The 15,560-nt window shown below is 29.1% G+C and overlaps 1 protein-coding gene across 2 annotated transcripts in view; it reads left to right on the top strand.

Moving 5' to 3' along the window:
- The window catches only part of LOC117169575, a 71,066-nt gene that overhangs the window by 31,109 nt on the left and 24,397 nt on the right, over positions 1-15,560 (top strand). For both annotated transcript variants that reach the window (XM_033356008.1, XM_033356007.1), the window contains one exon: positions 12,588-12,721. In XM_033356008.1, the coding sequence (XP_033211899.1) occupies positions 12,588-12,721 (134 nt within the window). The remainder of the gene's footprint in view (positions 1-12,587; positions 12,722-15,560) is intronic.

Here is a 15,560-nt window from a genome sequence, read left to right as displayed (position 1 = left end):
ATAGGGATTCTCGAAAAAAATTCAGATGTGGATCAAGAAATTTTCCAAAAGAATTACAATTCTGATTCCCAAGAGGAAATTTTCGTGAAGAATGATAATTCTAACTTATTGGCACAGTGAATTTTCTGAAAGAATTACAATTTTGACGAGAAACGGGGCATGTTCGAAAAGTATTATGATTCTGATTTAAAACAGGGAAATTAAAAGAAATTTAGTTCGTTCAGGGAATATCCCCAAAAAATTATAATTCTGATGTAGACCTTGGTTTAAAAAGGATAAAAATCATTGTTTAAAATTTAATTTTAAATGAGCTATTATAATAAGTTAGAATGTAAATAAATGAAATTCAAAAAAAGCTTTTAACATAAATTTACAATTTTTTGTTTACATAATGATTTCGTATTTGGAAACAATAACTTGGAGCGGAAAATTTTCGAAAAGAATTTAATTTTCATTTGGTTTAGGGAATTTGACAAGAAAACTGATAATTCAGCTTTATACCTGGATTCAAAAAAGAAGTGTAATTTTGACTTGGAGCAGTAAATTATCGTGAAAAATGATAATTTCGAGTTGGAAAATGAAATTTTCCGAAGCAGTTATATGTAACTTTAAATTTGATCAGAGAATTGACGAAGAAGATTCATAATTTAGGTATGGAATAATGAATCTTTCAAAAGAATAGAGCAATTCTGGCTTGGAAGAGGAAAATTTTTAGAAAAATTATCATTCTTACTTGGAACAGTGAATTTTACAAAATAATTATAAGTTTCACTTGGAACGGGGAATCTTTGAAAAGAATGATATTTTTAATTTGGTTTAGGAAATTTTTCAAGAAAAATGTTAATTCAGAAGTATGTCTGGATTTAAAAAAATAAGTATTTTCGGGAAAAATGATAATATCGAGCTAGAACAGCAAATTTTCCGAAGCAGTTATATGTCATTCTGAATGGGATTAGAGGATTTTCAAACAAAGTTATTATATAATTTTTGAGAGCAAACATTAAAAATGTACGATTTTAAATTGAAAGCCCCAATCGTTAAACACCTTATTTTTGTATTTGAAGAACTCGAAATAACAATTAGTCAATTTTTGAATTTGAAGATTCTTTTTTAAATACTTAAAATTATAATTTGTTTAATTTTCAAGGTTTGAATTGAAGCATTTAAAATCCCGAAAATGAACAGGAATTTAGCTCAAAACGTTTAAAATTCGACGATATTTGAAATAATTTTAATTAGTTTAAATTAACTTTTATTTGAACGGAATTGTTCTGATGTAAAATGTTGAGAATTATTATCTCTCATGGAGGGAATTAAATTCACTTCCTCGTTGGGGTCGTCTCATGGCATTAAACAGGTTTATACTAATTTTAACTACACCATTCTCCAAAGAACAAAAATATGTTCAAACCTTCGCTAAAATTATACACGATTAAATTGAAACCAATTTTATTCTTGATAATAACATCAATAAAAATGTATGCGGCTGAAATATACATTGTTTTGGATTCGAACGTGTGAAAATCCAACAAGAAAACCCACGATGAAAAAAATCTGCCAAGTACAATTGCATTAATTTATCAAATTTAAATTGTTCAAGTAATTTTGAAAAAATAATAATGACAAAATATATTATGAAACTTCTTTCATAAATCTTAAAACCCAATTTTAGATATTCTAAAACTTAGCGGGATTATATATTATATTATACCATCAATTTCCTATATTCGGAAAATTTTTTAAATCATTTTGCTTATACATTCAATCACGCCAAGTTTTATAATGTCTCAAACTGGCTTTTTAAATGAAAATGGAATCGATCAATATTTTTTGGAGTACGTTCCATTCTATTTTTTATACACGTACTAGTGTTAGTAGGAACTAACTTTAAAATATTTGAAATATATCTAGGTAAATGTTAATTAGGAGAACCAACCGCGTAGAAGCAAATCAGTACATGATTGATCATTAATAAAATTAATATTTTGTTTTTCTTATCTAATAGCTATATTATTAAATTTATGTTCATTTTTTGGAACCATACTAGTTACTAGTTACTAGTACTAGCAATGTCAAATTCAATGAATATGATTCTTTATTTGTAAAAGTAGCTTTATATTACTGTAAGTAATTAAATGAAAATTTAATTACTTTAACTATTTTCCTGTTTTTTTTTCAATTCATTTTTTTAAACTGATAATTCCACTATTATAGTCGAGTATTTCATCATTTTAGTTCAAAGTTAATCTCTTTGGTTGAGCATTAATTTTCTGAACTAAAAATTGAATTACTCAATTTTTGTATGAAAATTTATCTTTTTTATTAGAAAATTCGATTTTTTTCATATAAATTAATCTTCTTGGTTAAAAATTAATCTTTTTGTTTGAAAATGCAAGCAGGGGCCGTTCAAGTATTATGTAATCTTTTATTTATTTAAACAAAAGAAAAACGTGCTAAGTAATATGTGAAAAATCTCTTATTCTACTTGACGGGTTGCAATGCATAATTAGATAAATAACAAAATCGGAATTTTTAAAGAGAGAGCTGAATTTTTAGATTTTTCGGATGCTGAATACAAAGAAAAAAGTTTTCACCAAACAAAATTATTCTCTTCAGGTAAAATAGATTTAATGTGACGTTATCGTCCTGTGACAGAAAATTTTTCGTTGAAAGTTTTATAAAAAGTAGAAAGGTATTTTTTTCTTCATAAATAAACGATAATAATTTTAAGAAATATTGTTTCTGATCGCAAGGCAAAAAGTTATGTGAAAAAAACTTTTATCTAAGTGGCTGCTTGTAAAAAATGATGATTAAAGATTTTATTTATATTTAATTCCGTTTTTTGTTTTATTCAAACGCTTTTTCTTTAGAAACAGAAGTATTTTATCATTGTACTGCATCAAAGAACTTTTATGAAGAGGAAGTTTGTCAGAAAAAGGTTTGAAAAAGTGTTAAGAGGTTAGGTAATTAAAAAAAAAAGAACATAGGAGATAAGTGCAGAGAGTCAGTTATCAGGTTTTGAATTACCAATCTTTTTATTACTACAGAATGTCAGATATCTGGCTTTGAATTACCAATCTTTTTATTATTATATTAAAAATAATCTTTTAAAAAATCCTTTTAAAGCAAAATATATTTTATCTTTTAAGAATTTTGTTCCAGTTGAAAATTCGTTAGCTTGGTTGAAAGTTAATCTTTTCAAGTTGAAAATTGATGAATTTTGTTGAAAAACAATCTTTTTGGTAAGAAATTAATCTTTTTTTTATTTTAATTTCATCTTTTTGATTGAAAATCATTTGGTTGAAAATTTGTATTTTTTTTTGTGTGGAAAATTAATTTGTTGACTGAAAATTTGACTAGCATTTTTGGCAGGAAATTGATATTTTCTAGTTCAAAAGTCAACTATTTGGTTTAAAATGAATCTTTTTTAGTTCAAAATTCAACTATTCGAAAATTTGTGTAATTTGTTTAAAACTTGTCTTTTTGGCAGCGACTTTTTCAACTGCGCATGTACCGAAAATCGAGGGTCTATTTGAATTCAATAAATAGAATCAATAATAATACAGATAAATATTGCTAAACGTTTTTTACTTCAACAAAATTAATTCAATATAATCTAAGAAGTACCTAATTTCTTCAAATAATTGATTATTAATGCAATATTACATGTGTATATTTTATAATTTCAAGTCGACGCGCGCTTTTCGGTGCATGCGCAGTTGTTTAAAATTCATCTATCCTTTTGAAAATGCAATATTTTTATTTAAAAAATTAGCAATTTCAGGAGGTTTAAATTGGATTTTATATAGTACCCATGTTAATTTTACCTAAAGACGCACTGAATTTTAACTATATGAAGATAAGCTAAACATTTGTTTGAATTATGATTCAAATTCATTAACTTTACGAGATAAATTCAAGAAATGATTCATTATGTTTTTAGTATTATTTAACTATTTTATTAAGCGATGGTGATAATTTAATTAAGAATTTATTATTTATAATAAACTCATGAATTGTACACATATTCCGAGTTTTTTTTTTATTTTTTGAAAAATGCGAAATATTTGAATGACTCCGTAATATGAAAAATTATACTTGAAAAAAACTTGAGATACATGAGGAAATCTGAAATTGTCAGGGAATTTTTTTCAGCCCTGATTATGTTTTGGAATTCATTTGTGTTCAAATTCTGAATAGAATTTTTTTTAAAGTTGTTCTGGAAATTCGTCATGGAAAACCTGTAGTATCCTGAATTTTTAAAATCAAATTGTAAAAACGTTTTTTATTTTAATTTACATATTGCACCTTACCGGGTTAACACCATTACCAATCGTACAAATTACTTGTTTGATGAAGACTTTCCTCGAATTAGCGTGAGATGGCGCACGTGCGCATTTTACACACACACACGCTCAGGCATTCCTCTGTGTATTATCTGTGTACGTTTATAAAATGCACATTTGGTCACGTTTATGATTATGAGTACGCATAGTGGCAGACAGTTTCTCGTGGTTCTTGCATTAAACACGTCGTATGAGTAAAATATTGCAATTGAATTTTCCGTTTTAGAGCTTGAAGTTACACTCTTGAAGAAGTCATATATTTTTTTTCATCCATAATGATCATCTCTGTTTAATGCGTTTAACTATGATGTATAAGGGTGATGAGTGAACTATAGGAGTTATCATTGCTCCGATAGAATGAATAGTGCAAAACGTACAGCTGCGGTTTGATACTTATGTATTGAGAATTAGTGAACGAATATAGATTTTAATTATACACTAGACTAACTAAACATGTAAGACAGCTTACAACGTGGAAAAGTTGTGATCTTGGATAAAGTTGTGTTGCGAAGAACGCGAAAACAACAACTTTACGGTAAATTCTTCACGGCACACGTATGTAATTATTCGGATTTTATTTAATTTACATTTGACAGTACAGATATATTTTTACCTAATAAATGTTAGTATTAAGCGTACATGTATTCTTATGGTGCAAATAGAGAGATGTGCATTAAATATTACTTTAATCTGATGTAAAAGGGTATCCCGCCCTCGCTTACTGAAAATGTGAGACGCCGCGCGGTCCCCGATGATCCGCAAATAAAACGTGTTTGTGATGAATTTTCAGTCGCTATGTTAAATTGTGCCATGAATATTCAAGGATTGTTATTAGTGTCACTGAGTGATTCAAGTGTTATTACTGAGAGGGATTGACAAGTCACGAGTTTTGAGAATTCTTCAACAAAACACAAATTTGCATAAAGAAAAAAACAATACTCAAGAGTTTCATTATTACTCAGCAAAGGATCAAAAGGTTTAAGATCATGGTAAAGGAGGATGTGAAAAAGAAATTCGAGTGGCAGAAATAAAAATCTGTTTTACAAAGTAATTTTATCTACGACGTAACAAAAGGTCGAATCCAAAACGTACATTTTTTAGGACCTGCGCAATTCCCCCTATATCTACTATCTGGTTTCTGGTAAGTTTTACATATTGTTGAACGTGGAGATTGTTCAAATGATTTTGATTAAAATATGAAAGGGAGAGTTCAAAAATAGAACATAACGGTTTTTTAAGTGTCACATCTAAACTTAAAAACTTTTTTTTTTTTTGTTATTTCATATGATAATCAGAAATGAGGAAAAGTATACTAAAGGAACGGAATTTTTGCAAAAAGCATGATTTTATCTCGACAAATACGCATTTAATGTATGTATATAAAGTCGTTAATCATAAAAGCGATAGTCTTTAGTGTTTTTCACTTGATGAACGATGGGAACTAATTTTCCTGTGAAAGAAAACTTTCCGTATATTCAGAGCTGCCACACAATCACTTTTAGTAACTTGAATCCGTCTCATTTGTGATTTTAACTAAAAAAAAAGAAGGAAATGTATTAAATCTAATGTATACAATCTATAGTTATCTATGACATGAACATGCTAATCAAATATCAGACCTTACACTCTTTCCGTTTTTTCCCTCTTTCCCTTTTTAAAAAATAATGTCTTTTTCCTCTATTTTGAATTAATTTCAATTTGAATGCGAAAGGAATTAATCGAATCCAATTAAAAAATTCAACTATTTTTGGTTCGAAGTTAATTCTTTTAGTTAAAAAGTCTACTCAAATATTTTTGGTTGAAAAGTCACATTTCTTGATTGCAGTTTAATCTGTTTTGTTCGGAATTACGACCATTTGATTAATAATTTAACTGTTTAATTGAAAAGTCAACTTTTATGTTTCAAAAATACCTTTTTTTGTTGAAAATTTACCTTTTCGGAATCAAAAGTCAATTTTTTCCAAAAAATGTCAACTTTATAGCTTGAAAACTCAAATCTTTTGTTAAAAAATCATCTCTTTTGGTCAAAAATTAATATTTTTTGTTTGAAAATTCATCTTTTTAGTTGAAAATGTAACCTTTTTTGGTAAAAAAAAATCAACTACTGAATAATGAATAATTTCTTTTGATTGAAAATTGGACCATTTTTTCCAAAAAATGTCGACTTTATAGCTTGAAAACTCAACTCTTTTGTTAAAGAATCAAATATTAATTTTTGACCAAAAGAAATGATTTTTTTACAAGAGTTGAGTTTTCAAGCTATATACTTGAAAACTCAACTCTTTTGTTAAAAAATCAAATCTTTGAGTTAAAAATTAATATTCTTTGTTTGAAGGTTCTACTCTTTAGTTGAAAATGTAATCTTTTTTGGTAAAACATCAACTGCTGGATAACGAATAGTCTGTCTTGGTTGAACATTCTTTTTATTTTTTACAATTTTGTAACTGAAAAATATAAATGTTTCCTGTTTTACTGAAAATTTACCGAGGGGGGGGGGGGCTTCAAATCTTTCCTTGAAAATCTTATTTTTTTGTAGAAAATTATTCTTCGTTGAAAATTCATCTTTTTTTGTTGAAAATCATGTTTTTTGTTGTTGAAAATTCGTCTTTTTTGTCAAAGATTTATCTTCTTGGTTAAAAATGAATGTTATGGGTAAAATTTCTTCCATTTTATTAAAAATTCATCTTTTTTTAGTAGAAATTTAATCTTTTTTTTCGTGTAAAAATACAACTGTTCGGTTGAAAGTTGAACTACTCTGTCAAACTAATTTCTTGGTTACAGATTATTTATTTTTATTGGAAACCAATCTTTTCGTTTGGAAACTTGAACTATTTTGTTGAAAAATATTATTTTTGTAATTAGTGTGTTTAACTGGAAATTTAACTATTTCCTTTTTGGTTGATTATTGATCTTTTCTCGTAAATAATTGAACTATTTGGTTGAGAATTCATGTATTTTGTCGGAAATTCGGGGTGTTTAAAAGAAAATTAAGCTCCTTGTTTGAAAATTGATCTCTGTGGTTAAAGGTTCACCAGTTTTGATGAAATTGTATTATTTTTAGTTGAAACATAGGAATTTAAGGCGTTTAATACTGAAATCAATAAGCCATCTACATTAATTTTATTGAAAAGAATTTATTTCCCTATTTTTCCTAATTTTTTTACAATTTAGGCTTTGCAGTGTGCAATATTAAAAAGATTTAATTTGATACACGTTATAATTCGATGTTATACGCCTGAGTAAATAATAGATTATAAATGACGGCTGCGGAAAAGCCTATAAAACGAGAATTTATTTTCAATAAACAATATTAATGTCAAGAAATATGAATGTTGAAGGGGAGAAACAAAAGTATTACTATACTCAAATCCTAAGCCAAAAGTTTCAACCAAAGTTTAAATAAAATTCTTTACTATATTACAAAATATGAATTTAAATTGGTATTTTTAACAAAGTGTATATTTAATTTTTTTTTAAATTTGTTATGTAAGAAACCCATTCTTGGAAAAATGTTGTTTACCTAGTTTGTGCTGCTATATTCTTCAAATAAAGTTTAAAAATAATTAAAAATGGCATACTTCAGACCAAATAAGATTTATTTGATCTGTAGCGAGGTCTGAGTATTTCATATTTTATTCTTTTCATACTTTATAATAATGATAATTTTCCGTTTTGCCTAGTTATTCTTCTAAAAGCATCGCAATGTAAATACGGCAGTTGAGTGTCAAAGCTTTATTTAGATTGTGATACAATGATACTTAAATTTGTAAAATAGACTCTTGTAAATGCAAGCCGTAAAATGAAATCGAAATTTTTGGGTAGATAACTGTTTCTATTGCCAGTAGTCCTTGTTAGTCACTTTTTGCTTAAATAAGTTACTAATTGGACTTTTTGAAATCACAGTATGTGGCAGCCCTACGTATATTTAATACAGTTATATTGTAATTAAATAAATTACATCAAGACTCTTAAATATTTAGAAGATTCTCATTTTTTACTTTAAACCCTTTAAACATGAAAGTGATTAAACTCAATAAAATGTCGGCCTATAGTTATACCATGCCATGTCCCTGAACTGTCAAATTGAGAAGATAAAGTTCAACAAACTTTAATCATATTGCTGATACACTATTAAAATGTCGTTAAATGTCAAAATAAGTTTATCGGTACTTTAGCCGATGTGGAAAATTGCTTTTGCATATGGCTTTATACGAGATGCACAAAAATAATTTTCTCATAATTATAGTACGCTATGTCCCCAAAATATTTTTTATTGAACTACATTATAATGAAAAATTATAGTTAAAAGCTTAAAAGAATGATAGTTTACATTATTATTCTGTATTGCATACATCGAATTGAATGAGTCATTGTTAAATTATTGATTCTATATTAATATTCTGATGGTTACTTTTAAGGTTAAATATATTTTGAAAATGTGTATCTCTTGAAGTTGACATTTTTCCACTCATAACAATGCAAAAAAGGACATGACGTAATATAATTCAGTATTTTAATTATTTGTTGCAGCAGCTTTGTGAGCGAATTTCAGGGGGAAATGTATTTAGAACCAAAGATTCATACTTCTTGAACCTAAAAAAAAAATTATTCCAAATTTTCAAAAAGTGGAGATAGCGTAGTATAATTGTAGGACGACAATGTGTTATCTTAATTCTCTTATGATTCGTGCGTATATCGAGCCAAGGCTATATTTGCACCCGATATACATCATTCCGTTTCTATTAAAATATTTGAAATGGCCTATTTATAAATAAAAAGTGGATTGGTAACTTCCCACAGACCACGGGAAGTAGGTCGTATCGACCAGGAGTGTTGTATCTCCTCTTTTCTCAGTTATCACTGCTGATTTAATTCTTACACGTCCTTCACCGAGTTTCCTCCCTTAAACTCTTATCACAGGGGGGCAGTTCGGGGGCAGGGGGCAAAGTTCGTGAAAATATTTACCGCAACGGCAGGGTGGTCTGAGGTCAGGGAAAACCTTGAAATTAGGGAATTTTATTGGTTAGCCAAAGTCAAAGATGTTGACAAAAATCTGGCAAAAGTCAGAGAAATGTTGTAAGAGGTACTTTAAATTACTATGAAAGATAATAAATTAATAATAAAGAAAATTAATTTTAAATTGTTTTATTTCTTTTATAAAAGATTCAATGTTAAAAATGTTACAAGATGAAGAGTTTGGTCTTTGAATATTAATGGTCGGGGAAAATGAAAAATTGGTTGGGGAGAACTTCCTTTTTTTTGTAGTTCCTTCCTTCTGACGATCATATTTTTAGATAAACATTATATTATTTGGTTTTAAAATCAACAACTTTCTTTGTTGAAATACCATCTTTTTTCGTTGAATACAACTGGTTTTCTTTGCAAATTAAAATATTTTTTGATTGCAATATTTACTATTACGTTATCCGTTGAAAACTCATCTTTTTTGGTTGAAAATTGAACTGCTTGTTCTAAGGTTGAAGTAATTTGTTAAGAAATAATTTTATGTGAAAGATTCATAATAATAGATGAAAATTCATCATTTGAGTTGATTTAAAAAAGTTAATCTTCTTGGTTAAAAATTTAGCTATTCCAGTTAAAGATTCATCTTTTTAGTAGTAGAAAATGTATCTTTTTTGTTTAAAATTCAACTACTTGGGTAAAAGTTGAAAGATTGATTTCTTTTTATTGAAAATTCACTTTTTTGCTTGAAAGTTTAACTGTTTTTTTAAAGTTCATTATTTTGACTGGAAAATTTATCTTTTTAGTTTTAAATTTATCTACTTGGTTGAAAATTGATTTTTTCTGCTAAAAATTTAACTATTTCATTTTTGGTTGGAAATTTGTCTTTTTAACTATTTTTTACAAATATTTCAACTGTTTTGATGAAAATTCGTCTTTTTGAATAGATAATTCATTATTTTGCATTACAAAAAAAACTGACTTCTAAAAAATGCATATTTTTAGGTTGAAAATTCAACAATTTGGTTAAAAATAAAACTATTTTGTCGAAAAGTTCACTATATTGTTAAAAAGTCATCATTTTTGGTAGAAAATTGAACTGTTTATTGAAAATTCGTTTTTTTTTTTAATTTAAATATCATCTTTTTGTTTTCAGTAAATAAACAAATCAATTTTAATTTCAAATTGTTTTATCCTATTTATTAAAGATTCTGTATTACAAAAGCCGCAAGATTAACATTCTGGTATTTGAATATTAATGTTCAGGGAAAATAAAAAATTAGGAAATTTTGAAAGCGACATTTTCGGCCACCCTGCGCAACGATTATTACGCCTATGAATCATTCCACATATCAGAAGATTTAGGGATCTATTCTAATCTTTCATTTATATTTGTTAAATTTAAAAGAGGAAGCTTGAATTTGAGCTAGTAATAAAATAAAATTTAAAGAATAATTAAGAACTGCGTTTAAAGTTTACATATATTTGCATTATGCACATAAAATACAACTACATTTCGATGCTATTTTCAGAATATCTTCCAGGGTCATCTATGCTAATGCCCTACATGAAATTAAAATTTTTGCCTTATCTCGGAATGAAGAAAAACCCCATAGAAGACATTTTTACGAAAAATCGAAAATTTTGTCTTTGAGAAGTGAGAGTCTATGTAACGTGAAACGATATTGTTAAAATGCACGGCATCAATCATTTATTTGCTCAACACGGGTTGATTTCACAAAACAACGATAAGAGTGCTCAGGTTGCAAAGAATTCCTCGTCCTCTTCTTCGTCTTCCACGGACTCGAGGCAACAAGATACGAAATTATTGCAAGAAGCCTTAAATCAGCAAAAAGTGCATCTTCACAATGGCAAACTTTACATCCATGGACGACAGACCTCGCGAGGTTCAGTAAGTTCAACTTATTCTTACGGATCTTCTATTTCCTACGGATCGTCGCATGGTTCAAATTCTTCCAATCACGGAACAAGTATAGGCAATACTTCGGTATATTATACCCTACCTGGGAATGGACACCGGCATAATTATTACTCTGGTCATCGTTACTATCAACCGCGACAACAAGTTAACTTGAACGACAAGGTGTCACCATCATCACCTAGTCCTACAGGCGAACAAGAAAAACATCATCGCCATCACAGCATTCAGGAGATGATAAAGCACTTTGGCAAAAGACTTGGTCATATCAGAAGACAAAGTGAATGTCAAGAAAGTCCAAAAGAACGCGAAGAGGAATTTCGGAATAGAAGTCAAAGCCTCGATGGAGGACCGAGGCATCCTACTGTCGACGTAGATTGCGAAACTACATACAGAATCTATGAGACCATTTTGCGACAAGGTAATAATGCCCAATATGTGATATGCAACATTTAAAAAATTTACGGAAATAGGGTGTTTTTTAGAGCTGAATTTGATTGAAATATCCGTCTAAACTCTTCTTATGCGTCATCAAGAAGGATCAGGAAATTGGACACTGAAAAGTGGCACGCAATTGCTTTAGTGGCTCAATTAGTTAAGTTTGATAGAGTAGAAGCCGGGTAAAGGTAATTGTAAATATCGCGTGTGCCATGCGCTTATACATACGTTATTTTCCTCTCCGCTTCCTTTTAAAAAAACTAACAAACACTTTTATCAGGTTCATATTTATTCATGTAGAGTGTTTTTCATTATTCCCGGAATGAACCGTATTTATTTGTGCGAGTTTCATATAGTTGGAAAAATTTTTTTTTTATAGCTAATAATTGGGGCAAAAATTCCCTTTGAAATCGAAATTAAAAAGAATATTAAAAATGTTATTCCTATTTTGAAGACCTTGAAGAACTTTGAATTTTAAACTATTTAATAATTTAGGCATTCAATTAAGTATACTTCACTTCGGTTGAGGTGGCAGTGGGACTGGACAATAACCTCGGAAATGACCGCAATGTTTAGAATTCTTATTAGAAAAACCTATCCAATCACGTTAAATGTCGCGTAATATCGCATGAACTAGTGTAAATTGAATGAGTTCGATTTGGAATTTTTCTGGATTCCTACGAATTTTATTTATATTAAAAATTGTGCAGTATGAAATGCTCAATTTAAATCATTTCCAAATTAAAAATCACTTAGTTTTGAATACCTAGTTTTAAAATGGTATTTTTTTGTACAAACTTTCATTCATTATTTATTGTTCGCTTAAGGTCAAGGTCACTGTAACCCATTATAAAACTTGATTCAATTTTTCTTTGTTTCAATGAATATCTTTGACCCGGCAGGTGCCCTAAGGAGAAGCTCATTGGATCCTGGTACGAGAAGATTGTCTCTTGGAACCCCAGTAGTACCTCATAGAGCATCTGATGCTTGTTTGGATCCTGTTCATGCTGCCATACTCTTCAGGGATGCTCGAGGTGTAAGTGTGAACTTGGAATAAAGCCCTCTCAAAGTTTTTATTTCATTTTCTGCTGATACTTTCATTATACTATTAATGTAAAATATTAATAGCGGACTTCACACTCTTGCTTCTATTTTTCTCTTTTCCGCTTTTTCAAAAGAATTCCTCTTTTATTCCCCTGTTTTCATAAATATTACCGTTTTTCTCGTTATTTCTCTTAAGGGCATATGGCAGTCTGTCACGTGACTAATTACATGTTATATTCGGCGGCTTTATCATTAAGAAAATTAATATATTGTGCTGAAATTTTGAAAACTTGTTTACAATAAATAAGGGGACGTTTTTCTGGCCCAATTAATTTTCATTTTGTTTAAATATTGCAATTTTATTAATTTTTAACTTAGAATGCAATAGAGGATAGGGCTTTAGTGCCCTGGCTAAAATCCAATGAATGAAATTCCGTTATTTAAACAATATAAAAACTCAAGTAAGCCAGTTAGGCGTGCCCTTATATATTTTTAACTATTTTATATAATTTCAGCACAATAAATTCATTTTTGTAATTATAAAGCTGCCGAATATAATAAAATGTCTCCTCTATTTAAAGTCCCCCCTATTTCAAGTGACCCCCATTTTGAGCCCCCGTATACGGCTATTTCGAATTGCGAAGTTCCGTCATCTTCCACTATGTTCCCTGTAAGAACTCCTCCGCGTCAGTAGCTGACCAATGAAAAAGAATCCCGAAGAGTGGGAAACCTTCGTGGTTTTTGATTGGGTATTTTAGCAAGACGTCATGGGGAATACATACAACTTTTCGAGAAAATATTCTAAATGTAAAAGTAAGCCATAAATATACGAGTAGTAATATTTCTCAATTGTAGAATTGTTTGAAATTTCAGGTTAGTGTACCCAATCTGATAAGCCAAAATATTTTCTTTTCTTTAGTGACACTGAAAGGTGTTCAATATTACTATTGAGATCTTTATAACTTACCTCTACGTTTAGACTATTTTCTCCAAAAATTCGTAAGCAGTTACAGTCCCATGTGGTAACCTTTCTGATTACTGACATTTCCACTTGTCCTAACATTCTTAACTTTAAAAATAATAATATTCAAATTTAATTTTCAGTTTAGAATATTTGCATAACAAATTTGTCTGCACCTTTCGATAGTTCCACTTATCTTAGCATGACTGGGACGTCATGCTCGAAAACTGACTATTCCGCGAAATATTTGAGTCGTTTTTTGATAATATTATAGTGTTTGTAGCTGGCACATTGTCTTACGTCAACAAAAACACTGACATGCATGCAGTGATGCGCACAGACTGCGACTTTATCAACTGCGCAAGTCGGGGCCGCCTGAACCGTTTCCAATTGGTATGCATAATATTGCGAAATCTCCGCATGCGAGTACCCGCGCACTGAATCTTTTCGCTGCTACGCTGCTGAAATGCACAGTTGAAAAAGATGTTTACAGGGGGTGAATCGATACAAGGCCGGCGCAGCTAATGAACTTCGCTTGGAAAAAATAATCTGCCAACTCGTGTTAGAGGTGCGGGACACCTCCAGTCTTGAAATTGAAGAATCCTTACGTTTCATGGCCGCCGAAATAGAAGAGACTTGACTACAAGGTCTGATCGAAGATAATAATTGCAATTAAAAACAGATATATGCATATACACATTTCTATCTTTAAAAGAAATTACCTTATCTAATTTTGCATTCCTTAGTGAAAAAGTTATCAAGATATAAAATTAATTTTTTATAATAAGAGTGAAAAGCAATAATTTTAACCGAGTACTTCTGCCGAATATAATATTTAGTTTTGTCGATTCAAACAAATCCTGATATTGTCAACAGGTTCTAACAAATTATGAGTGATACTTTACCATTTAACCAATTTTCCTGTAAATAATAATAGGTGAAACCACCCTAAAGTAGATAGGAAAAAAATTCAATAGCATTTAACTGCATCAGTTTCCAAAAATAAAGAAAAATCTTCTTTTTAAACTGAAGCTCACATATTCAATTGAATATTATTATAGAAAAAAAATGTGACGAAATTAATCAATTATCTATATTAAACATCTTGATTAGGCGCGGTCAAGGCTACGATTTTGACACCTCTATTCTCTCACCAACCTCTCACCAAAGCTTAAAATTTTGATATTGTTTGTGCCTTGATATTCCGGTAGATTGGTACGATTTGAGCCAGATGTTCAATCTTCATACCATTTAGGCTGTCTTGTGATGACGGAAAAGTGCAGAATTTGTAAATATCTTATTCCTAAAAATATCTTTTTAATAACAAATAATTTGTACTACTTTCTTGGTTTACTATTTACAATAACTTAAATTTAAATATTTACTAATAAAAATAATAAACTGACACAACTTTTAACTTAAAACAACTGCAAGACAGTTGCAGAGCTGCCAATTTTGACAGCGATATTTTGCGATTATCTGCTGTTGGAAAATGTAATGTCCAACAAAAGGTCCAAAATATTTATAAATAATAAAGAAATAACGCTTTATATTAATAAATATTATGCATTAAACTTCAAATTCAGATTCTGATGTATAAACATGTCACAAAAATGTTTCATCGAGGTAAAAAGTATGAATAATGAAGAGGCAACATTTTTTTTAATTTTAAAATTAATATTTCGTTTGCACGATAATTAATTATGAAATTACATGGGAACTTAGTCAGAAAATATAGCAACCTGGTTCAAATGTTATACTAACCAAAAAATGAACAATTGTTTCCAGTTTTCCACTTAATTAAGATTATCTACTGTTTCGATCTAGTCAATGAAAAATTAATTAGAATTAACAAATTGAGGAAGTTTTA

This window comes from Belonocnema kinseyi, chromosome 3 (genome assembly GCF_010883055.1).
Source record: "Belonocnema kinseyi isolate 2016_QV_RU_SX_M_011 chromosome 3, B_treatae_v1, whole genome shotgun sequence".
NCBI lineage: Eukaryota > Metazoa > Arthropoda > Insecta > Hymenoptera > Cynipidae > Belonocnema > Belonocnema kinseyi.
Note: the sequence above shows the minus strand (reverse complement) of the source record. Positions and strands in the feature narration are given on the sequence as shown.